This window comes from Lipophrys pholis (genome assembly GCF_963383615.2).
Source record: "Lipophrys pholis genome assembly, chromosome: 8".
Lineage (NCBI taxonomy): Eukaryota > Metazoa > Chordata > Actinopteri > Blenniiformes > Blenniidae > Lipophrys > Lipophrys pholis.
Window position 1 is genome coordinate 26649015 of NC_137630.1, and position 26021 is coordinate 26675035.

A 26021-nucleotide genomic window follows, 5' to 3' on the forward strand; every position below is an offset into this window, starting at 1 on the left:
TACAGGGGCACTACCGCCCTCTAGTGGCTCAAAAGATGCAACACACAAGAGTCGCAGTGACGTGAAGAATGGCATGACTTTATTGTGTCCATTGCTCAATGTTAGACATATGGGATTTGATGGGTTATAGAGACATGCCATACATCCGATATTTCTCCAACCCTCCATCCAGCCCACAGAGCACGACGCTCCTCTTCCGCATTCGGGGCCAAAAGCTTTCTCTTTAGATCTCTTTAAAGTTTTAGTGATTGTTGTCGCAGATGCAGTGACTATTTACAGTGTTTACAATAGTGACGTCATGTACAAAAGAGAAAGGAATCTTTACAAATATTTGCATAAGAAAAAAAATAAACAATGTGAAAAGAGGAAGATATCCAGTTCTTTTAGAAAACAAGTCCCTCCTATGATAAGGTTAAAGTGTGGTAGGTCCAATGAAAGAAGACTTTAGGGGCACATGCAGCAACACTACTGATTTCTCTTCTTACACCGTTTCCTCAATGATGTCATATCACACTTTAACACAGTCCAGTCATGATACACATTCACTGCAGTAAATCATCCTATACATAGTCTTTTGCCAAAAGCCGATCACGACAACGACCTGCCAAACACTTCAGATCAATAACCCACTCCACGCCCACATTTGGGCACTAAGGTGACGGGATTAAAGTGACAGAGCGGGCGGGAGGAAGTCAATGGTGGTTCCTCTAAACGGAGGCCTCTGCGTGGTCGATCGAAGCAGCTCAGCATTGATTCAGGCCAAATTGTGTTTCAGGCACATAAACTTTAGGCATCACGTCTCTACTTTCAAGCCTCGACTGGAAAGTAGAGCAGCATCTGACAGAATATGGCAGTCTGAGGTACTCCGGGGCTCGACGGGCACAAATCTGAGGTTCAGGAGCGTCTGTCCTACAGCCTCCTCTTTAACATCACTGGCACACTTTCTTGTTTCATCGCAATAACAGTCCGGGCGTGAGCAATAAATACAGCAAACTACTACTTTCTAACATGTTTCATGAGTAAACCAACGATGGAGAGGAAGCCACTTTAAAGAGGTTTCACTCTGATGAAGAAACTGAGCTGAAAATAAAAGATACAGTGAAACATGAAGAAAAATTACTGATGTGGATTTTCAGTTTTTGTTTGTTTTGTTTTACTTCCGTTCACTTCTGTTGAGCTCTGAGATTCGATGACATGTTTGGTTGTACGCAGGTGAACGTCAAAGATGACTCGGTATAAAATCCTACAAAATCAAGATTTCCAAAGCTGTATACTCAGTTATTACAAGAGAAGTTCATGTCTGAAAACCGATATCTAAAGACAGAATATAATGTAAGCATTTCCAGGATTGGTTTGCCCGTTCAGCACACTGGATAAACAAGCACTTTTATTTATTTTTTTGTCATCTGTTTTGAGCTTCTGTGGCTCATTTTCTTTATTGTCTTACCTTAACACTGATAATTCTTTTCATTTTTTACCCATGCATCTTACAGCTTCACAGTTGTGACGTTTGATCCATTGTAAATGACAAAAATGGATAAAAGAAACAGAAGAAAACATTCAAGGCCGTTTTCAAGGTTGTTTTCGTCTGTGTGTGTGTGTGTGTGTGTGTGTGTGTGTGTGTGTGTGTGTGTGTGTGTGTGTGTGTGTGTGTGTGTGTGTGTGTAATGTATACCAATGAGCACCTTTAATAGAGACAAAAAGCGCACCAGAGAGCTCAGTGGCAGGAATCGATCGATGCTGCCATCTGCAGGAGGAACTGCATGATTTGGCCAGACCCTAACCCTCCTTTAACACAATCGCTGACTCAGCCTCCTCAAATCCAATTATCACAAGTAGAAAATAAAGTGCATTTTTGCTGTCGTCGAGCGATGGTTCTACTTTTTGTCACTTCTGAGGGTTTTACTTTTTCTCTTTTTCTGACATGAATGTGCCGTCAAACAAAAAACCTGCAAGCACCAATAATTGTACAGGAGATTGTGGAAGTTAAAACGATATAAAGTAAACAAACGAGTTTGGACTGACAGGATTACAGGTAATATTTTGCATCATACTATTCCGGTTTCGCCATGCACTTGCAAATTCAACAACAACCCATGTGGGACAGAGTGAGGGCAGGGAGAAGACAAGTCGATATCTTTCCCCGATCATCACAGCTTCCTCTGAAAGCAGTTTAAAAGTCTTTCCAATGTTCTGACAGCAGGGCAGAGCAAACCCTTTGTCCATTATCACTGTCTCACTGTAGGTCCTTTACATTTTAGCTCTGTAACTGCTCACTGAGCACACAATAAGGTTCATTAATGACTCGTGGTGTCAGCCACCATGTCTGAGTCCTCGGTTATTTCATCGTGTCGACAGGAAGCTCAGAGTGTGGCCTGCAGAGACGGATCCAGACTGCCTTCCCTCTCCGGAGACTCGATGTAGTTGGCCGACTCCTGGAGTTTCAGCAGCATGGCCATCTGAGGGCAGAGAGGAAGTTCAAACTCAGATTGACTCTGATATACATTAAGTCTTTTAAAAGAAATCCTAAAATGTGAAGAAAAGTGGTAGTAATCAAGTAAATATGCCAGTTCAGCCTACCGAGGCATGACAAGACAAAAAAGAGTGTATTAGTTTCTCATCAATTCTATTTTAAACAGATTTTGTTTATATGGCATCATATATCATCTCTGTTCACTTATTATTAAAAAACCAACCCCAAATCAATTCATTATTAATTAACAAAATAACAACATATCCACACAGCAGCAGAGTCACATCTAAAGATAAAGAGTTACAGTTTGTAGTTTCAGACTCATTTTTGCCAAATGGTGGATCAAACAGACGATATTGTTCCTTAACGGTGCTTTTGCTTTCTATTCAATTCAACTTTATTTATATAGCACCAAATACAACACGGTCATTTCAAGGCGCTTTTAATGGAGAGAAACCCAAAAATCAAATCAATGCTTCACATTTGACGCTAAAGAAAAGAAACTGTTGATTATCTGCAACGTTCACAGTTTGCATGAGCAGCGACTAAAACGAAAGGTTTTAACGGGTCAACACGGCTCACAACACCAAGATAGAAATCTCTCAGTAGAATCAAAAGGCTGCAGTGAAATAGATTAAACAGTTAAAAAACAAAGCCACTAAATAAAACTGACTTTGGTTTCATCACTACGCTCTCCGCTTTTGCTTCGACTGCTGTTGATTGAAAAGCTTCACTCACCAGGGGGTCCGACTCCAACGTGCTGGGGGGCGGAGTGTCTTTGGGCGGCTTCTTTTCCTCACCGGGTGGACCGACGCTGGGGGGAGGTAGGTGGAAGAGCCTGGACTGGTCCTGCTGTGCGTTGGGCCAGGGGAGGGTGCCCCTCACCCACTCCACCGGATCCTCCCACACTGCTTTAGGTCCATGCACCTAAGAGGGGCGGAGAGGAAGAGGAGGGGGTTGTTGTAGATTTCAAATATTCAACATCCATTTCACTGTCGTCATGCAGGCATCACATCCGTTTTAGCCGGTTTCACTTTGACTTTGCTGATTTTACTCGACTTTCTTCAATGAGCTTCAACAGCAGGCCAATTTCCTGGTTTTAACTAAAGCTTTATTGAATGTAAGCTGATAAAACTATTTTAACTATTTAACTATTCTAAATGGATTAAAATGACAGTTTTGATTATTCTAAACTTGCAGTTTTATTCCTCTAATTGTAGAGATGAGACCCGTGTGTGCTCCCACCTTGATACCGTCTTTGGCTCCCTCCTGCAGGTACGGTATGATAGAGTGGTTCCACAGGTCAATGAACCACTGCCTGAACTCTGCCACCGACACTGGACACGACAGGAAGAAACACGGACCTGCGGGAGACGCCGGTTACATTATCAGGTGTCTCATCAAACCACTGGCCTCTCGGAGAAAACCTCGAGTGAAATACCGTCTCTTTGTCTCACCTATGAGGAAGTCTGAGGTGCTGTGCTTCTCCAGGAAAGTGTGCAGATGGTACCAAAGCTGAGGGATCCAGTCGAGAACCCGCAGCAGAGCCTGGTGGCGCGCGGAGTCCTGCTCCTCGTTCTGATACGCCTCCACAGCTTTACGGTGCAGGTACCTCAGCAGGAACCCGTTGGCCGGTTCCACGTTGTTGGAGAATGTCACCATCCTGTGGCCACACGGCAGAAAAGTTTCATTTGAACCCGTGTTTGGGTTAAAACACAGACTGTCCTCATGTTCTTCACATTTTGAGATATTACCGTTAAAACAAAACAAAACAAAACAAAAAGAATTCCATGTACTCCTGGGTCTGTTGTTTCTCTTTTGCCATTTTATGTACAAGTCAAAATAAATAAATAAAAAAATGAAGCCAGCAATCCCTGGACCCCCTCATTAAAGCTCTCCAGTGCCCCCCAGTGAAGGCCGGCCTCTTTTCATGAATTAGTTTTAGCTTTAAAATGTTGTATGACAGATGACCTTGTGGTCCTTGTGATTTTATCCATTTACCATAGGAGGACATTAACTATTCTAACAAAGAAAGACATTTATTTCATGATCTAAATGACTCACCTGAAGCTGAGGTGCAGCCCGTGGTTCGACGTCATCCTCACAGGCTGATTGGTCGTCCCTAGAATGTACGGACTGAAACACAGACGGAGACGGTCACATCAAACATTCATGAAACAAATGCTATTTTTACCGTTTGATGAAAATCAAGGTGAGCAACTCACCATTTGTGATACTTGCAGGTGAGCGCTCCATTGACCAGCTCGGTGATGGTCGCCGGGTCGCTGATGTCATCGATGATGATGACCAATGGCAGCTCTCCTCCGCTCTCTCTGTCAATCTGATTGGCTAAGTTCGACAGGTACAACTGCAGCTCCTGTAAAACAGAGGAAAGTTTGATACGTCTCTCTGTGTTGAACGGTCCCACTTGTCCATTCATGTTGTCCAGTCATGTTTTACCTTCTGTGTCTGACGGTGCATGTTGAAGGTGACGGCCGCGCTGCGATCTCGCAGACACGACTCGTGGTCGGCCTCGGACGAGTCGGTCCTGCTGCGCTGGAGGAGATAGTGGGCCAGACGCTGGGCCAGGTATGTCTTCCCCGTCCCGCTGGGCCCGGACAGAACCAGACGCCTGTGCTTCGTCAGCAGGCTGATGTAGTGCAGCATCATGGGTTTGGGAATCATCGTCTCAAACACGAGGGAGTCCACACATTTTTCTCTGAGACCTGCAGAGAGTGAGAGAGTGAGTGAGAGTGAGAGAGAGAGAGAAGATGGATTTGTTTTGCATTCACTTCTCAATCCTTGTAAGTATATAAACATTACGAAAAGAGACATTATCAGTAAACAGTGCAGCTTTTCTTGGAATCGATTTCCTCCCATATAAGTAAAATTGCACTGCAATACTGTGACCATGTAAGAAAAATATCTTTACTCGTTCAGGGTAAAGAATCCCAATTATCATTTCTTTCTCTTTGCAACATTTCCTCTTACTTTGAGACATTTGATTTGCCAAATTCTCAATATAAAATGATATTATAATTTAAATGCATTGTAATGCCAACTATAAAGCGGCATATATTTGACCATGTAAATTGCAGGAAACAAAGCACAGTTCTAATGTTTCATGCAATCTCAGGTTTGTATTTTCCTGCTAACCTTTTAGGGTGACATGAATACGAGCTGGGCCATTGCCAAGACATTTATGCGGGGGGGTTTGCGGTTTGTCTCCTCCTATGATCCTCTGGCATCCCTGTGTGAGCTGGTACATTTGTAGACAATCGCAGGTCAGACCCAGGCTGCCCGTCGGATCCACTTGACTTAAATAGTCCTGAAAGAAAAGCGAGAAAGAAATGAGGCGATCACGATCGAGAAATTTGAGCAGCAAACGATGGGAAAGAAGAAAAAAAAGAAACCTACTTTGAAGGTCTTTGCTACGAGTGAATCGAGACAGGTCCAGTCAGTCCTGGCACTGATCGGCACCGAGCCCAGGTAGAAGTCCTGCTGCTGTTTACTGTCCTACAGAGGCAAAAAGAGGAGGATCAGACTGTTTTAGGTTGATCTGACGAACTGGATGTTGTGACAGTTGAATTTCATTTACCTCTGCTTGTTCTCCAATACGGACGATCACTCGTGCACACACGTCTTCGCGCTGAGATGACACCGCTTGCGTGTCGCCTTGAGACACTTCTGAAATGTACAAGTGCAACGGTTGTAAACAAAAACGGCATGCGTGTGTGTGTGAGTTAAAGACATTTGACATTTCTTTTTAGCGTCTTACCTGGATCTTTACAGTCGTTCAGACTTAGACTGAAGGATTTTGTGAGCGACATGCTCATCGGCTGCCTCAGCGAGGGGCCGAGGAGGGAGGCCAGGCCTGAAGGCTGGGAGGTGGAGGAGGTGGGCCCCGAGCCAGCCAGGTGGACCTGGCTTCCTGTTTTTAAATGGTCATTTTCCGCCTTCAGGTTCTCCACTGTTGACTGCGGCACAAGCAGAGCACAACTTTAATTTTAAGTTACAGTCATGACCAGATCACATGGTGCTGTGCAGGTCGATCAGTCCAGAGTATTTTCTCTACTTTGAACACAAATATTTGTATTTTCTTTCCATACGTTCTTAAAACTGGCAAATTGCTCATTTAAGCCTCCGTGGATGACGATTCAACAGTTATTGTTACTGAAGATGTAAAAGTTGATGAATTTAAGTGTGAGCGGTGAATTTCAGTCCATTTAAAATCGAATCGTTCCCCTAAAAATATAATTGGAATCAATAATGTTTAGAAGCAGTTCAGGTATTACCCATTTTATCATTGTCATAATTTTGCTTGACTCAAAACGATGGTGCGAAGTTGAATCCATGCTGACAAATACATTAAGTTATAATGCGTGTGCACATGTGGATACATGTATGTGCACATGACTCAACTACACCACCACCAACAAAAAGAAGATTAACATGCATTCAAAACACTTTCATTCTTAAAGAAGTTGACATTTTTCCACCTGTGGTCTGTTTAAGAATTTAATCCGGTCCTAAAAAGAGGCATTTATTCTAAATGAAAGCTTAAAACTCACCTGCATGTTGTTCATAGCTTCTCTGAGCTGCTCCAGCTGATGAGCAGAGCTTAAGGCCTCGAGTCGGATGTCCGTCAGCTTTCTCTCCTTCTCCCACAGCTCTGAGCGAAGGTCCGAGACGGCCGTCTCCTCGCCGTCGGCCTCCTCCGTGGTTTCCTCGATCCTGGAAGAGGCGAGAAGCTCTCATCAGAGACGGAAACCCAGCAAGGTTAAACATCTATGCTCAGTATTAAGCCAAGAGAGGGAGGGGAAAAAGCATTTGTTTACACAGAGGAAGCTGAAATTTGGAGGGATGACAGCTGGTTCTCTTCTCCTTCTCCTCCTTCATGATTCATCTTTGGGGAGTTGGGAGCTGAGGAGTCCGGAGTGGCGATTTCCTCGATGTCCGAGTAGGTTTTAGAGCCTTTCTTGATGCTGAATGCCTTGTTGAAGGAGCTTCTCAGCTACAAAAAGGAAGGAGAACAAACACGTTAGCTGATATACAGAAGCACAGTTGAACCTATTTTAGAAAACAAAGGAAAAAAGAAGGACGTGTTAAAATTCTCAACATAAACATGCTAAAAATGTATGGAATAGTTTAGCATTTTATAACAAAGCTTAAAACATCACAAACCCACAGTTTACTCAGAATTCAGAACCAATTTGGAAAAAAAGAAACCACATACAGATTATGTTTCTTTTCCAGTTCAGTTTTTGAGCCAAAATAATGCAAATACTGTATATCCAACTATAAATCAGGCATAAATCAACTCTTATGAATAGAAGTTTGGATGCTTCTCTCAAAATGATAAACTATTCCTTTAACCTTTCAGTCATTTCCATCACCTTTAGTCAAAGTTATTGTTGACACTGATGGATTTAGCACTCAGGGTTACGTGGAAAAGTTGTATGTAAGTCACAACAGTCTGAAGGATAAATTACACAATAAAAAATACTGTAAAGGCGATGAAACTATTCAAAACTGCATTTATGAAACAGTGAAAGCACATTATTTCTGCTGATTGCCTCTTTGAATGAATGGAGTTTGTCAAAGGAGGTCAGTCAGCAGAAAGAGAAGAAACTCCGGTACCGAGTTGCCTTTGTCACAGTTCACCATGCTGTATGAAATGATTTCACTTTTAACACAGACTCAGTGACAGCGCTCACCTCAAAGACCTGAAACAGCAAAATAACACAAAGAAGGGGAAAGAGCGGTCACACTTCAGCCATGCAAGCTTGGTCGTTTTCAGTGAGCACAGCGAGCAAACACCAGGCAACGAGGATGAAACGGAGCGTCTTCATTCTTACCCAGCTCTTCTTCTTCTTCTTCTTGGCGTCCTGGTCCTTCAGACTGCCGACGCTGGACATGCTGGTCAGGCTGTTCAGGCTGGAGATGCTCTCACATGAGTTCTGACGTCGAATGCGCACGTCTGGGAGGAAACGCAAAGCATCAAATCCCTGCCACGTGTTAAAAAATAAAAGAAAGAAAAGATGAAAGAAAGAGGGGAAAAACATCAGTTCACACACCTTTCATATTGTCTTCACTGTTTAGAGCACCATGAATGACGGCTTGGGCTTCTTCGTTTCTGACCTTCAGAGCCTCGATTGTCTCCCGCAGCTCCACCAGCTCGGAGTCCTGCGAACAAATTAAATAAATAAAAATGAATAGTCGTCAGAGTTTGAGTTCAGCTTGTAGCTGAGAGCAACGTTTAACAATCTAAGAGGATGTGTTTGATTATTTTCTTTAACGTTTTAGCCAAGTGAACAACTCCAAACAATCAGTATGAGCTCATCCACCTGGTGGGATTGATCTCACTCGCAGCGGTTCAAAAGGACAAAGAGTGCAGAACAGGACAACAGAGGCCCTCTGTGCTACTTAATGCCAGATCAAGACGATCCCACTCCACGCTAGATTGAACTGCCTGGCCCATCTCTTCGTGGTTAAAGAGCGTGCGCTCCAGGCCAAGCTGCACAGGTCAATGCGCTGGCTCAAACAACAAAAGACTACTTTTTTTTTTTTTTTTTTTTATCTGGAGCGGCCCAGACGTTTGCTTTCAGAGGGAGCAGCAATGCATGAAGCAGTGAGAGAAAGTCCTCACAGTTACTTCTGCTGCCTCGGGCGCTGATCGGCTTGTTCACACCAAAAAGCAGAAGAATGCAGGACCGTGACGTCTGCGGCGAGTTCACGTGCAAACTCTTAAGGCTGGACTCTATTCACCGACCTGTTCTTCTTGAACTTACATTCAGGCTGTGATTAACGTCCACTCGCTTCGCTGACCGCTCATGAGACATGGATGGTGGTGGAATGCAGAAATTTGGGTGCGTTTAATAAAAGTACCCGTACCTTCTGCTCGTGGCTTATTGACAGACTCTGCAATCGAGACGTCATCAATGTCAAACTTTGTTCGAAGGCAGCCACCAGATTTGCCTGTGTAGAAAAAAAACCCCCATTAAAATACAAAAATCAACATTTTTACCAAGAGCATAAAAATAAACTCATACACATGAATGTGAGGGACTCTACTTGAAAATCTTAAACCGGAAACAGACTTTCTTCTTTATCCCTCTTTTTATGGAGGTGCTTAAAAGCTGGAAAAACCCCCACAAAAGCTGACCAGGATGTCTTCTATGCAAACCCCCCCCCTAATCTTTCCCTCAAACACGCCCCCTTAGCCCAGGGGAGGAAGAGAAAATGACTTTCTATTCTCTTTTACAGAATACATTAATACAGTAAAATAATGGCCTGAGCTCGGTCATTAATCCAGCTCATGATAAGGTTGTTTCATGCATCTGTTTAGCCTGTTCACATAATAAGGTCAAACAGTCTGAAAGAAGTCTGAGGGCGGCACACGAATTCACTCTGGAAGGTTTGATTGATGCGCGCTGTATGAAGCTGTGCATAATGCCTGCGTTTTATTGCTGCAGTTGGGCGAATGAAACCGCTGACGGGGTGGTCGTGCACGGACAACCTTGCAGTGAGGAGAGAAAGGGCAAAGCACCTGGCTGTGTGAGTGTGTGTGCGTGTGCGTGTGCGTGTGTGTGTGTGTGTGTGTGTGTGTGTGTGTGTGTGTGTGTGTGTGTCTCTCAGAGGGAGAGGTTCAGGAGGAGGTGAGATGAGAAATATGCAGCTCAAGCACAGATATGATTCATACATGTAAAGCCACAGCGGCTCTACTTTTCCTGTTTCCTCTTTTATATGCTCAAAGGTAAAATATTTGATATGCATTAAAACTAAGGCCGTTTTGGCAGAAATCTGATAAAAATTATACATATCACATTTTTGAGAAACTCATAAAGTTGCCGTGCCTTCGGGACAGTTAATGCACAGAAATATGAGGCTGTTATATTTCACAACCCTCCTTAAAACATCCAATTTTCTGCATCTCAAATGAAACTAGCTGCTTTAAACAAAGAGAAATATAATGCACAGAGAGGCTGCAGTCTATAATCAGCCAGTTTACTATTATAATAATAATAATAATTTTGTGAGGACATTTTAAGCAGTTTGTTTTCTTTGGTCAATTATTTTGAGTTTATGTTTCAGCTGAAATGATCTAATTATTACATTCATTTCATGTAGAAAATGTGAATTATTCAGAGTGGTAAAGTAATATATAAAGTGTGAGAAGCCGCCGTAGACGTGAGTGTGGAAAGATGTCCTCTGATAGTTTTAGTTACAAGTAAGGCAATCACCACCACACCATAAAAACGGATCTTTTATTTCTATATTAAAGTAGCTTGGCGAGTAACTTGGTGGGTCAGTACAAGCAGCATGATCTGAAACTATAGTTCTTTCGAAGAAGTACCCCGTGAATTCTTCTTTTCCCCTAAAAACTCCCACTACATGATAAATGGCTATTACTGCAGACTCAATAAGCACTCCCTTCATCTAACATTCACTTTTTTTCCCCCCCAGAGAAAATAAAAATCACGATGGGAGCATTTGCAAAGAAAAGATAAAGCTGAGACGCCCACACGTTGTTCATTCGTCTTTGTCTGCGACTACCTCCTCATCATTTGAGGCATCTATGCGAGTATCGGTTACATCTGCCTCTGGGCTGTTGTCACTGAGGCGGACGGTTCATCAAGATGAGTGACAAGTACCGGGCTGTAAAAATTAGGAGGGGGGGAGGGGGGTACTGCTAATGCTTCAGTCGCCTGGAGGTGAAAGGTTGCATATTGTGGCTTTAATGATGATCTTAAAATGTCATTCAAATAGGCTAGAAGGGGGGCGGGGCCTCCGGTAAGCAACATCTGTAATGTTTTTATTTTATAATTTTGTGAATATTTGTATACGTTTTTCCACCTTTATCTTTGTATGATACATTTTAAAACTTTACCTTAAAATTTAAAATGCATTTTGTCTGTGAAAGTATTAATAAAATCAAGCTGCTGTGTTAATGAACACCTACATTGGCAGTCAGCTGTGTGGTCAGGTTGGAGACCTTCTCCTGTGACGACTCCAGCTCTCTCCTCAGTTTGCGGATTTGCTGTGAGGAAAAACAGTGATGTTACACGAGAATACAGAACAACTCGACCAAAACAGACCATCAGGTGGGACACACAAGTCAAACTCCCGCTGTGCTGACTGGATGGAGCTCATGAAATGAATAGCAGACCTGTTTATCCACAGACAATGAGAGTGATGATTGAAAGGAAACAAACGGATGAGACAGGAGAAAGGACAGGAAGGAAAACACTTACCTCTCCCTGAATCCTTTCCTCAGCCTTCGTAAGACAGGGGAATAGAAATCAAGATGTTAGTGAAGACGAGCAGAGGAGAGGAGAGGAGAGGAGAGGAGAGGAGAGGAAAAGGAGTTTGGAGAGTTTCAGGCTCGTGCAGTTTAAATTGAGAAACAAAAACAAAGAATCACAGCAAATTCAAAAAACCCACACACAGACACACACAAACACACAATGTGAACTGTAGCTACCTGAGTCTTCATGGGACACACACTCACCGAGGAGTAAGTGGATGAGGCGTTGGATGCCAGCGAGAGCACCGACCCGTGAACTGAAGAGTCAAAATGAACAAAACCGTTCAGCGACTGATTTAGAAACAGAGGCAAAGTCAAATCAAATCAGAACCATTTCCTTCTCTCACCGTCGTCGTTGGACTCCCTGTCCCTGAATGACCCGGAGCGAATCATGCCAATGCTGCGGGGGCGGTCGGCCAGCGACAGCGTGCTGCCCAGCGGAGACGCCCCGTACAGCTCCAGAGAGGCGTCGTGGGTGGGGATGCTGTTGGATCGAGTCATCCTTGGAGGTCCACCAACAGGACTGGGAACTATCAAGTGAGGAGAAAAAAAGCCCGTTACCAACACTATATAACAAATAAACACATTTTTTTAGAGTAATGTTCCTCAGACTGTGCGTATACACACCCATGCTGGTCTTCGAGGTGCGAGGCAGCGAGGTGGGCGAGGACAACAGTGGGAGAGTGAGCGAGTCGGTCATACTCAGAATGGTGTGAGAGTGTCTTCTTTCTCCTTTCTCCTTCCCCTCTTCCTCAACCTGGCAGGCACCGCTGAAACTACAGAGACGGTGTGAAAAGGTAAATTTAAACAAGCTTTTAGGTGAGGGGCGGGAGAAAAACGGCAAAAAATGAGACACATTTTCATGAAACTAATTTCTTTTCTTAATAACAGTAGCAGATATTACGTCTTGAAGCCTTGTAGGCAGGATCAACACAATCTGCCATGCAGACATGATCTTATCAGCAAAATGTGCAATTTATGGAATGTACCAAATTTACATTACAGAAGTGTGTGTGTGTGTGTGTGTGTGTGTGTGTGTGTGTGTGTGTGTGTGTGTGTGTGTGTGATCCCGTACCTTAAACCTTTCTTTGGCAGCGTGTTTCTGTCTCTCTGAGAGCTGTGGAGATGAAACAATGTCGTTATTTCACCACTGGCACAGGGAGTTATTAAACTCTCCAGAAGAGACAGCGGAAACAAAGAGGTACAATAAGAGAAGCAGACCGCCGGTGTCAGCCGGTAATTATGAGTTCAGTCAGCGGTGCCGGTACAACGCTGATAACAGGCATGAAGGAATAACAGCCTGGCAACCCCCCTGTGTGTGTGCATGTCTGTCACCTAATAGCTCTGTTTGTTTAATATTTATCTCTTGCAGAACGTTTTCTGGCTTCTTGTCACTTTCACTCGAGGGAGTTACACACAAACAGGGTTAAGGTTAGACCTAATTACAAATATTCCTTTTTTGATTTTGTTTCAATGATAGATGCAATTTTCTTGTTTTTAAAAAAAGCACATGTCAATCCTTTCGATGGTGTTTGATCACTGTCCACCTGTCTTTTCTTTAAGAGGAAGAGCCTGTACTATAAAACAAACTGAGCACCATCAAAGCCTTTCAACACTCCTACATGAATGATGCTGGTGTAGTTCCTCAGCCGGCCAGAAGGTGGTGCTACATGGTTACTTTGTATTTCATACTGCTGATAAATTAGGGTTTATTAACTGTGTAAGATCATATTTCAGCAGGACTGGACTGACCTGTCTGTGAGAGTCAGTGAGACTTTACTTCCAGAGCTCCAGCTGGAGGGGGGGCCTCGGTCCTCCTGTTTATCTTTGTCCCGAGGCTCCAGGGTGGTGTAGCCTCTCACCAACCCCTCCCTCCCCCTTGTCTTCTCTTTCTCCTGGGGCTCTGGGGCCAGGCTCATCTGAAGAGGCAGCGACTCCATGCTGCGGTGCAGCCCAGACATACGCGGGTAGAGCAGGGGAGAAGTGCTACCTTCACTCCGTTCAACCCCGAGGGATGTGACCTGTCTGGGCCCCAGTCCTAAACCTGAGCTGGAGAAACAGCCCGAGGAGTTGACGTTGAGTAAAGGGGCAGGGCTGGGGGTCAGGCATGAAGCGCTGGAGCTGCATGAAGAGCTCGACAGTTCTTGGAGCTTCGAGTACGGAGGAATTTTTGGAGGCAGGGAATCAAGAACTCCGACGTCCAGGCTGTTGGAGTTCACCTTGTCTAGCTGGGCCATGGATGGAGGCTTTGCGAGGCTGCGTACTCCAGACAACCTGAAGACACCAAAAAAGACCAGGCTGAAGTAAAATGTACAGTAACACTTTAAGGCTTCACGTTTGCAGGTGAAAGTCTGCATGTGTGGAAGTTACATCACGCGACCGTCCATACCTGTGTGTGTTCGGGGAGGGGAGGTCGAGGTTTTTTCCACTGCTGGGAGGCCTCAGCCCGTGAAGCTTCCCTCCGTTCTCCGACGGGGTCTGAGCAGGACTGTTCTTCAGAGACCCTCCACACTCAGAGTCAGACACTACAGCTTTAGCTTTGGCTCGTTCCTTCTCCTTTTCTCTGTCCGTCTGATTGACGGGACCGGGACTTGGGATCCCACGGCCCCCAGTCTTACTCAACCCGGTTCCAGATCCGATCCCTGAGGCGGGCTCTTTGAGCCTCGATCCCTGGGTCGCTGTGGGGGAGGGCTTGACCAGTCCCGAGCCTGGGTCCATGGTGGTGCTCACGGGGCGGGCCGAGCTCGGTCGGGTTAACGTCAGGGTGCTGGTCTTTGCCGGGCGGGGCAGAGAGCGGTACTGAAGAGACGTCCTGGCATTTGGAGACAAAAAGCCACTTTGCTCGCCGTTTGAAACATCCAGACTTGTCTTTCTTCCTCCACCAGCTGCACCTGGTTTGACTGGGATGCCTGATGTTTTGGGGCCTTTCCCCGCCGCTGCAGAGGGTATCCCTGTTACAGCGGGTGTACCGGCATTGTTTGTGCCATTACTGGTCGGCTTCTTGAAGCCAAAACTTCCACCTGTTGAGGGTCTCACCAGACCGGACGGAGGTTTACGTTGCTCACCAGCTCCAGTCCCATTTCGATGATCTTTACCGGCATCGGAAGAGGAGCGCTGAAGACCTGAAGCTTTCACTGCTAACCGAGACTTATCCATGGGCTTCCCATCTGATTTCACTGAGCCTGCAGCAGGAAAAAAAAGGAAAAGATGAGCAGTTTGAACAATATAAAGTGGTGTCTGGTGATGACTGAGACTAATAAGGCCATATTAGGTCACGATATCTTATCTTAACACCTACGATGTCTGACTCTGTGCTGATAAAAACAAAGCCCTGTCTGAGCAGAAGACTCACAGCCAGCTTCACACACACACACACACGTTATCACGCACTTACTCCTCTTTTCCATCCTGATGAACTAAAATAGTTTTCTCTTTCCACATTTTTTTTTTCAGCTCCACAGTAAGTGCAGGTCTCTCTGTCCCAGCTGTAGACTGCTCAGATTAACATGTGTGCCATGGCTATGGAAAAGTGGTATTCACGTTCATGGAGCGTGTCTGCGGACGCAAAACTCCACGAAACACCCAGTAAGACTGGATTTTTCTCCTGTTGAAGAGCGTTTGGGGAAAGACAGCAGTGGCAAAGAAAATATGGCTAAAATTGGAGCGATTGTGTTCATGATCTAAACATTTCCCAGTTGGCAAATTATTTGGCCTTGTTATTGGGAAGTTATTAAGAGAATAACAAGTCTATTAGGCACATGTGAACTGTGTGCACCACCCACACAAGTCCACACTGCCCACAATCTTAATTTGTATCTAATGGGACTTGTTATGTGAGGTTTATACAAAAGACATTAACCGAGTCAAAGAACTGCTGTTGAATGAGACCCACCGGCTTGCTGCAGAGGGACATCTGGAGTCACTTAAGAGTATTTATAAACCCGCAAAAAACACAGACGCATGCACCGGGGCAGACACCCACATACCACACACATTCAGTGTGATTGGATATTAGAGGAATGTGACAGTGACAACACATTACACTTTAAGCTCTATTATAAATGTGAAAATTGGGTTTACTTGTCAAATCATAAACTAAATTTATTGTGTAACCACAACTGTACCTCTTCCAAGAAACACAAGCGCTGAAGAGACACACACACCGCTGGCAGCGAAACACACCCACCGAACCCACGCGTGCGCATTAATTTGGACATTAATGAAGCCTGATTTACCGACGCTGGCTGTGGAGACAGTGAAACTCACAGCTTGACACGTGTAATGTGTGCGTAGAAGAAACAAGTGTCTCGTTTGACTCGAGTGGCCCGCAGAGGCGAAGATCTGAGCGCGACGGTGAAGTTCAGACTGAACGGTAATCAGGGAAATGGTTTTTCGTGAAGTTTCCAGCACTCCCATCTGGACCTTAAAGCCAAAAACCTCAGCGTAAAAGCCAATACGTACTTACTTTCTTATTTAAAGCCACTATGGTAGCACGGAAACGGTGGCAAGAGGACACAGAAAAAACACACCAACTAATCCATTCTATCATTTCTTTAGTTTTCCCAGGGTTACATATCAGCATCCTACTGAACTCAGCAGTTTCTCAGAGGTATTTCCGCATCAAACACGACACCACCATTATGTGTATGTGTGGTCGTGGTTAAGATACAGTATCTCTATCTATGTGTCTATAAAACAGGTCTGCACAAACTTGTGATACAAAGACACCTGACCACAACAGCTTAAGTTCAGCACCTGCAGAAACAACAGATTTTTATATATATATATATATATATATATATATATATATATATATATATATCTACATAACTAACCATTTTACTACTATATTAATTGATTTGTTTTGATTTGATGGCTTTAGATTGTTAGAAATATGCAATGGTGAGTGCTTCAGCCCCTTTTTTTCCACTTCTACTTTCAATATCTGGCAGTTATTCAATATTACTGTGTGTTCCTTGCTTGTTAGAGGTGGGACACTGTAGAGAATGTGGTTTATAAACATCCTGGTTGGCACTGTAGCTCAATTACTATCATTTCTAGTAGTTTTTTTTTTTAGATACTGTTATTCACCTGCATCAATAATGAAAGCTGAAGCTGCTATCTCTGTTTAGTATTTGCTGCCGTGCTATATTAATATAAACATTAATCACTCTTATTACATTAGAAAATCTTTAGTAAATTTCAGATCTGACATCTGTTCCAGTCTTTATTTGTTAATTTGGTAGCCAGACTCTTCCAGGAAAATGTTACATGTATCCAAAGTTTACAGTAATGCATAATGAATGTTATTGTATGGTGCAACCCTGAATTAAATTCTCAAAATCTATAAAGAAAATATGATTAGCACGATAAATCCCAGATGGAGAGTTTTACTGTCAGAGTATGGAATTGTAAGTCACTGGCTGTCAAGCCAATGCATGGGAGTGCCACTGAAAGATGTCACACTCACTATATCTCCCCAATACCACAAGCGTGCGGACACATGACAAACGAGACGACCAGCAATCCACCGCATGATGCCAAACTTCAGCAATTAACTCAACTCAAGGATAAGCAATAAAAGACCACCACTCAGTTTAGCAGAGTCTGTGCCTGGTGATGATTCATGAGCTCCCAAAAACTTTTTCCAATCTGTTTTCACTTGACTTCACATCCTCTGATGAACTTCAGTCTGAAGCTCAGCGACGATAACGGACTCACGCACATCACTGACATCATTAACAACAACCGCCTGGCACGCGGATCACAAGCCGCCTCGACACATCATATCTGTCATTTCAACAGCTGGCAAAGCAAACGCAAGGACGGGGGCCTGTACACACAGACCGCCACTGTCGAGACTGGCATACAATACTTCGACTAATATCCTCCTGTTTTGATTGTCGCCCGTGTGTGTGTGTGTGTGTGTGTGTGTGTGTGTTTACGTAAACAGCACACAGATGGTGTGCTTAAAAGGCAGCTGCACAATCCCTACTATTGTGCCGTTTATGCACGTGTGTGTGTGAATTAGGTGGGATTGTGACGCTCCGCAAGGCTGGCACAATTGGTAACGTGTGTGTGTGTGTGTGTGTGTGTGTGTGTGTGTGTGTGTGTGTGTGTGTGTGTGTGTGTGTGTGTGTGTGTGTGTGTGTGTGTGTGTGTGTGTGTGTGTGTGTGTGTGTGTGTTGTTAGAAACACACACCATCCATAAAGGCCTTTATTTTAGTGCGATAAATTCTCCCTGTTCAACAAAAATAAAGGTTGGTCAGGAAGAAAAAGGAGTGTTGGTCAATATGTGTGTGTGTGTCTCTGTATGTGGTTGGCTGGCAGGAAGGGTGTGGGTGGTGATGGGCGTTTGATACATGGCACTGCTTTGTGAAGGCCAGGGGGGGTTGGGGGGTGGTGGGCTGCAGCTGTGGATGAATGTGTGTGACAAAGACAGAGAGTGTGTCTGTGGCTGTGTGGGTGAGAAGCTCCCGGAGAGAAGCCGATATTAAAACGACAGCCTGTGAAATGTGTCAGTCAGCTGCGTCTGTGGGCTCACCTGCCACTTTGAGTCCGCTCTGCGAGGTGTGTGTGATGGGAGACGTGACTCCCACAGGTGGGTTTCTTCCTTTCTTCAACACGTTTCCCTGACCCAGACTCTGAGGTTTCTTCAGTTCGCCCTTCCCTCCGTCCAGCGCCTCCCCCTGCGGCCGCGTCTTTTTCCATTTATTGGCAGATTCAGACTTGAGGCTTCCTGTATCGTAGACGCCGCCTCCCAGGCTTCTGCGGCCGGGCTTGTTATCATCGGAGTCCCAGGACAGACCGCTCTCCACCAGACATCTCTTCTCTGCGTCTGTGCGCATCTAGAAAGGGAAACCGACATGTACAGACAAAGCGACCAAAATGTTTGCAAAGTGTGTGTTGAATGAAAATACGACTTGTCAGTCTCAGGTTGGAAGCTTGTTTTTCAGGTATGTTTTGTTTTTTTTCCTGCCATTGCAAGTCTCGACTTTTTTTTTCACCCTCGAATCAGAAAACATAACAAGCAAAACCTAACAAAACAAAGCTGGATCTGATTTTCAATGCAGCGCAAGTGAAATGAGGTCAAACTGAAGAGTGAATTAGGCAAGTTTATTTATATCGCACCATTCAGACCCAAGGCTATTCACAGTGCTTCACAGGGAAATAAAAGAAACACAATGAAACAAAGGAAATAAGAATTATTAGCAGCCAACGCTTGTACTTTTTGCATTCGATTTACCTTAATGAAGTCTGGTTAGAAGGCCACAAAAACCCGAAAGACAGGCTTTTCTCAAACTTTAGCCACTAATGTGGTGGTTTGAAAGCTGTGGAAAAGCTATTATGAACACTTTATATTGGGACAATTTCAAACTATATTTGATATTCAAATTTTTGATTGTCAGTAGATTTTGACTTCTTTTTTTTTTTCTTACAAAAGGAAAAACATTGTATGTTCATTCTCTGTATGAATTCAAGCGATACGTTAATGTTATAACCATGTTGATGTAATCTTTCCATCAAATTACAGCACATTTTATTTAACACAGGGTTAACAGTTTAGTTTGAATCATTCATTAGATCACTTCCACAAAATTCAGTATGGTGAGTTTATTTTGAAATGACTCGTCGCCGACTGGAAAAAAGATTTTCTTGGCGAGATGTGCGGCTTCAGAAAGATCCACAGACTGTGCCTCATCACGGAGTCCTCTGAGCAGAAAAACATGTCCGACTCAGTCAACCCCAAAACACGCTCGCTGGTGTCTCACCTCCCCCAGACTAAATCGTGCTGTACGCTCTGTTTAAACACTTCAAAAGAGACACGAATCGAGACAGCAGGAGGAGGAACTGCCCAACAAACACACACACACACACACACACACACACACACACACACACACACACACACACACACACACACACACACACACACACACACACACACACACACACACACACACACACACACACACACACACACACACACACACACACACACACACACACACACACACACACACACACACACACACACACACACACACACACACACACACACACACACACACACACACACACACAAAGAGTCTCACACTATGTATACAAAGACAAGCAAAAATATGATGCAATAATGGAAAATGCGGTAAAAAGAAAATGTGAAGGTATTATAGAAAAGAGGTGTACTGCTTGCGTGTGTGTGTGTGTGTGTGTGTGTGTGTGTGTGTGTGTGTGTGTGTGTGTGTGTGACTGTTTTCAATACTTCCAGTAGAAGGGCTTGAAAGTACAGGTCCAAAATGTTTTTTTAAAGTTTAGGAGTGGCTTTAGGGATACGTGTGCGTGTGTGTGTGTGTGTGTGTGTGTGTGTGTGTGTGTCTACAGGAGGACGGATATGACTAGTTATATTTAGATAGATTAACCCCCCGTAGTGGTCTGAAAATTACACAATACATTAGAAGTGTGTGTGTGTGTGTGTGTCAGTTAAAGACGGTGCACCCAGTGAGTTTTATGAGGACTCATGTGCAGAATTCCTTTTTTATTAAAACCAATAGACCCCATGCACAGGTTCACATGACAGAGTGAGGAGGAGTGTGTGTTACGTGTACTGTATGGGTGTGTGTTGTTTGACCAGACCTTGTTGATGAAACAATGTCATTTCCTCACACACATTCCCTGATTATTGAAACAGACAGCGGGAAGATACACATCTGAGCAGAAAGGTGTGACATAACATTGATAACACACACGCGGACACACGTACAATTATTGTACCGATGACCATGTCACTATGCAACAGAGATAATACAGATAAACCTAATCTGTCTATTACGTGGGCAACTATTTTCTTTAAATTTGTAAATAACAGCAATTGAAAGTTATTTTTGGCTTAAATATCTTGAAATGACCAATTACCAAAGGATGTAGGGGTTGCATTTTAATGTATATAATATAAACATGAATCTCATTTAAGAATCAACCCTGTCGACTTCCTTGTGGAAATGAGAAAATCCAGGGTCTTGTTGGGCCTGCAGAGACATCTCCTCTCTTATCCTCTCATGTCTCCTTTGCATCTCTTTCATTCATTATCTTCCTCCTCTCTGCCCACATGTCCCTGCCGAGTATGTTATACAACATGTGGGGGTGCTGAGAGATGGAAGCAAAGCCAGAGTTGATGGAATAAAAATCCACAGAGACAAAAGAGGGGAGAAGGTGCATCGATGAGACCAAGAGACAGAACTGGCTTTGGGGCACGCAGACAAAGAAGAAGAAAAAAAAAAAGCATCAGCTAAAAACGGTGAGGAAACGGAGACCTCATGTGCATTAGTTAATTTGGGGTGCATGATGATGTGATTGTTGGTTGCCATGGTGATGATGCCATGGGGTCTGTTTTGTTACTCTGATGCCTGTGACTGGGCATGGAGGGAGGTGCCCCGGTTCTTCCGGCTCACTGGCCCGGGTGCAGGACTTGCAGATGGCCCTGTGTGTGTGTGTGTGTGTGTGTGTGTGTGTGTGTGTGTGTGTGTGTGTGTGTGTGTGTGTGTGTGTGTGTGTGTGTGTGTGTGTGTGTGTGTGTGTGTGTGTGTGTGTGTGTGTGTGTGTGTGTGTGTGTGTGCGCAGATGGCTATGCGCTAGACCTGTCCTTCAGTATAAGGGAGAAGACAAAGACCCACACTCTGAGCATCCCTGTGCTTGCGTTGCTATGGTTACGCTGATTCCAGCTCTCCCTCTCTGTCTAGCATCGTCTCTCTCTCTCCCTCTTAAAATCCTCCCACATAAACCACATTGCAGAGGTGTGACCTAAATCAGGCGCTCTGGGAAAACACAGAGGATTTTAAAAGCACTGAGGTCACAAGTCCCACATCTTCCTCTCCCGAGAGTAAAGCCCGACCAGCACGCACTCACGCACGCACGCACACACAATATCAATGCATTGTGGCAACAAACACAATAGCTAACAGTTCTGTGCACAGTCTTAAAGCTTGGTGATTTCTCTAAATTTTAAGATTCTAAACTGACTGTTGCGAGTTTTTATGTTTAGAGAGAAATAATGCAGCTGCCCAGGATGCACTACATCTGTTGCAGCGAACATTGATCACTGCAGATGTGACATACCCTATGTGTTGTGTTGTGTTGTGTTGTGTAGACTACACAGGACACGTCCTTCAGCGCCTCATTGATACATCAGTGAATTAACGGTTTAATCAATGCTGTTCTACCTAAAAGCCACCACTTGTTTATTTCTGTGACACAGTGTGTGTGTGTGTGTGTCCCTTACCACCACGGCTGAGTTTCTGCGGGAGCCAATGGGAGTGGTCGGGAGGGAGTTGAGAGTGGGACTGGTGTTGAACTCCTCCGAGCTCAGGTTGTCCGAGCCGTCACTCAGCCCGCTGCTGATGGAGCTGCTCTCGTCCCAACTGCAGGAGAGGAAGACAAAGACAATACATCAGTGCCATTAAAAATCAGCGGCGGCTTCACATTCGTGGAAAATACAGTGTGACACACCCATATTTGACTTTCACAGATTGAACATTGGCAGAGTTGAATGGCAAATCTCACTATCAAATGCTAAACTACTGAAACAGAAATATTATATGAACCGATGGGGAAACTTTAAAAAATTCACCTCAGTTCCACTTCCAGCAGCAGAAGGTAACTTAAGGTAACATGAGCTGGAAACAGCCGAGAGGAATGAGTGAAGAAAGAGCTTCTCTCATTAGTGAGATAAATACTTGACAGTGTGAAGTAACTGAGCACAATTGATGCATGAAAAAGGTAGTAAATTACTACAAAGAGGACAATGATCTTTAACCCTTCTACTCCCTGAAAACGATAATGGGATTTGGCATAACTTAGTTTACTGTGTCCAGAAAATTCTGTCAGAAAGCAGAGAAATATCACTTTGTGCTCATATGAGTCATTCTAATGGCCCCTAAGACGTCCTCAGTAAGACCACTAATCGTTCACCGCACATTTTTAACATGAGCTACTCGCTATCAGCTAAAACACACAGTGATACTGAAAGTTTGACGTTATCTTTGAAAGAGAGGCAGAATGATTCATTTAACAGCCATACAATATAAATAAATGGTCAATCTAGCAGTAGAAGGGTTAAAAGAAGTTGGACACCTCTCTGTTAAATGATCCCATCTAGTAGCAGAAAGACAAATACACAGATCAAAGGTGACATTTCATCAGCTTTTTAACAGCTTTCTCTGGGTGGATGGAAACTGCTGCAGCGCCACAGTGACTATGTTAAAAACAGACCGATGATAGGAGGAGTTCTCCTCTTTATGGTGCCAAAAAGGTTTCCTCTGGTCGCTCAGTCAGAGAGCAACACTAGAACGAGTACTCACGTTCATGAAAGCGTCCTTGATCAAGATATCAGACTTCTATTAACACGCAGGAGATTTCTAAGCAGAGACTAATCTTGCATCACATCAGTTTTGTTTTATCTCTTCTAGTTTATAGATCAAATATTCAAAATGAGGCCTCATTTACAACGCTGGATCTCCAACTAACTTTCACACTGTATGAGCTGCAACCCCGGCCAATAAGTGAAGCGCTTCTCTACCCACACACACACACACACACACACACAGAAATAGCAGAGAAGAACTCGCAGTGATGAGCGCGCCCACCAGTGCACACGAGCCCGCGAAGGGACTGCATCAGGACTATGAAGTGCTGCCACTTGGCAGGAATCTGCTTCGCCGTTTCTCTTTTTCACCCCGGAGGAACTCTTCAGAGAGTCCGGACTAACCACAGACAGGTTGTGGGCGCCTCCAACAGCGGTCGGCTATATTTAGCTGGAATAATAATGATGTCAATACTTAAAGAAACAGCAACTTAAGGTGTTCAAAATTCTTCCAGGAGGTGGTATGAAAAAGTGTTTTACACATAATCGGCGATGTATACAAACAATGGAGTGATTACTTTTGATTAGATTAACTGCGAAAAATCTTAGCTTCACATATTAACTCCTAGCTCATGTCTATATTACACTTTTCCATACATTTTGTTAACCTGTGTATGTGTGTGCACATAAGCTACATAAACCACAAATGCTCTCATCTTAAAACTATATTTTACCAACCTAAATGTAGTCTTACTTTTGAAGCGAAGAATGAGTTATTTCCAATCATTTATTTTTTACATACATACGTGTCTCAGAAAACTTGTGCATCATTGATAGTTATTGTTTTCCCTGGTATCTATTCACTCATAACATATAAATGATAGTTTCAAGAATTTAAAACATTTGAATTCTGACTATTTTAGGTTTAAAGATGAAAAAATCTCTGCTCTTAAAATACCGGAGGCTAAGATTATATATAAAAGGAGTAAAGGCTTTATGTTGAATCTACAACACAAAGAAGATTCACTGACATTTTAGCACATTAATTACTGTTGGCGTTTGAGGCGTACCCAACGCATTAGTATCTCCAATAAACCTAAGTGTAAACATTATTTCACACAGACTTTTGGAGGTGACCAAGGGGCAGACGGGGAGGAAGCGGCGGCACGTACTCTATGTGAAGTGTATTTTAATTGAGTTCAAACTGTGTATATTAAATAGGTCACGTTAAGGAAGTCAGGGGGTTTCCTCTCATTAGGGTCAATAGGTTACGCTGATGTTGTACTGTAATTTACTGTAAAGCCAGTTAAGAAGGCTACCCCTGGTTAATGAGGTCGTATATAGATATACTGGATGTGCCAGGGCAAAGGGGAGGATGTAGACAGGGAAAGTGGTGCGAGTCTTCCGGTCGGGTGCCTGTGTGGGTCACACTGTGGCCTGGGGGTGGTTTGATGGCGGAGATCGGGGGGAGAGGGGTGAAAGGGAAAGCCCTCCCTGTCTAGCCCGTGGATATCTTGGGCACAGAAAAGAGCAGACGAGATTTTACGTCTCAAGTGGCTGTCATGCTGCCCTGTCTATATGTCAGATTGAGATTAAGGGCAAATTTATGATCCGTGAGACAAAAGCACAAAGAACGGTCCTACACATGAAGTAAAATAATAGATATATTCTAAATTTAGGTGCAGTTTGATTGCAGAAATCAACAAAACATTAAACATTTACAGTCTGATTGGAATGCTTCTCATTTAAAATTAATATTCATGAGGATTTTTTTTTAAAGAAAAAAAAATCATAACAAAAGATCCAGCTGGAAGTCCAACATCACACTTTCGAACACAATAAAGGTTTTTTTTATGAAGGCTGATATAGAAAATGACCAGATTTCTCTTAATCCTTGAGAACAAAAGAAGAACAAAGAAAACTATAGTAGTGTGCGTAGGTTGTGAAATTATTTAAAGACAATGCATCATTACTTTCTCACTGAATAAACCCATTTCTGCGTGAAACAGCTATGGCTTACTACCTATACCGCTGTGTACAATACCTGTCTCTTCATAAACCATCTCTCACTCTCTGCCTGTCCACCAGATCCTCTGTGAATGATAACACTTCCTCTGATGAATAATTCAAACCAAACCTCAGAGGAAACACAACTAACACCATCTCAGTGGGTTTCGGTGTCAGTCAGGCAAAAGATGCAAAAACAGGAAGCCGTGGTAGATCGGGGCGAGGTCAGGGGTCAAAGAACATCAAATAAATATGTAAAATATCTGTGTGGATCACATCTGAAAGGGGGTTATTACAAAAATGAGCTTATCTGGATCAGACCTGGCCAGTGCTGGTTTGTGGGCCAAGTGCAGCACCAGTTTGTGAGCCAATTTCTAAAAATCTTATTGATTTGGCAACACATACACCCTAATTACTGTATTAATGATTGCATTTTTAAAGTTCAAATTATCTGAGGCATTCCCGTTGATTCATTGAACCTAATTTAGACAGTACGTTTTTTTTCTTGCAATAATAAATGGACATCATTTTCTTAATTTCATGTAGTAAAAGTCACAAGTTACCCATCTCCTTTTTACATATCAAATTTTGCTAATCTGTCACATTCACACACACAATAGCCCCTGCACAGGGCGAAATGCGGGATTGGACCATCCACCTAAGGATAGGAAGAATTCTTGAAGTAATCCAAAAAATTTAATTTTTATGGCACTTGCAAAGATCAGTTACCCATTTCTCGTGTAGATACAAAAACCTTTGGAAAAAAACTGCTGGCAAATGTACTAAAAATCTCAAATCTATCAGGTCAAAGTGAGGTGTTTCATTAAATACAATTTTTTGAATATCAAAGACTGATGTTAAGGGTTTTGTTCGTCTTG

General features: G+C 43.5%; 1 protein-coding gene across 1 annotated transcript in view; it reads right to left on the reverse strand.

Annotated features, from left to right (window-relative positions):
* Positions 1-57: 57 nt before the first annotated feature.
* The window catches only part of nav1a (neuron navigator 1a), an 82886-nt gene continuing 56922 nt past the window's right edge, over positions 58-26021 (reverse strand). The window contains 25 exon segments of the mRNA XM_080468657.1: positions 58-2459; positions 3212-3400; positions 3719-3837; positions 3931-4136; positions 4538-4609; positions 4699-4850; positions 4934-5199; positions 5630-5801; positions 5891-5989; positions 6072-6160; positions 6252-6450; positions 7045-7207; positions 7312-7487; positions 8332-8453; positions 8551-8659; positions 9368-9451; positions 11436-11513; positions 11958-12037; positions 12128-12310; positions 12408-12556; positions 12856-12897; positions 13533-14054; positions 14170-14962; positions 18325-18628; positions 22057-22195. Coding sequence (XP_080324783.1) covers positions 2364-2459; positions 3212-3400; positions 3719-3837; positions 3931-4136; positions 4538-4609; positions 4699-4850; positions 4934-5199; positions 5630-5801; positions 5891-5989; positions 6072-6160; positions 6252-6450; positions 7045-7207; positions 7312-7487; positions 8332-8453; positions 8551-8659; positions 9368-9451; positions 11436-11513; positions 11958-12037; positions 12128-12310; positions 12408-12556; positions 12856-12897; positions 13533-14054; positions 14170-14962; positions 18325-18628; positions 22057-22195 — 4603 coding nt within the window. The 3' untranslated portion in view covers positions 58-2363.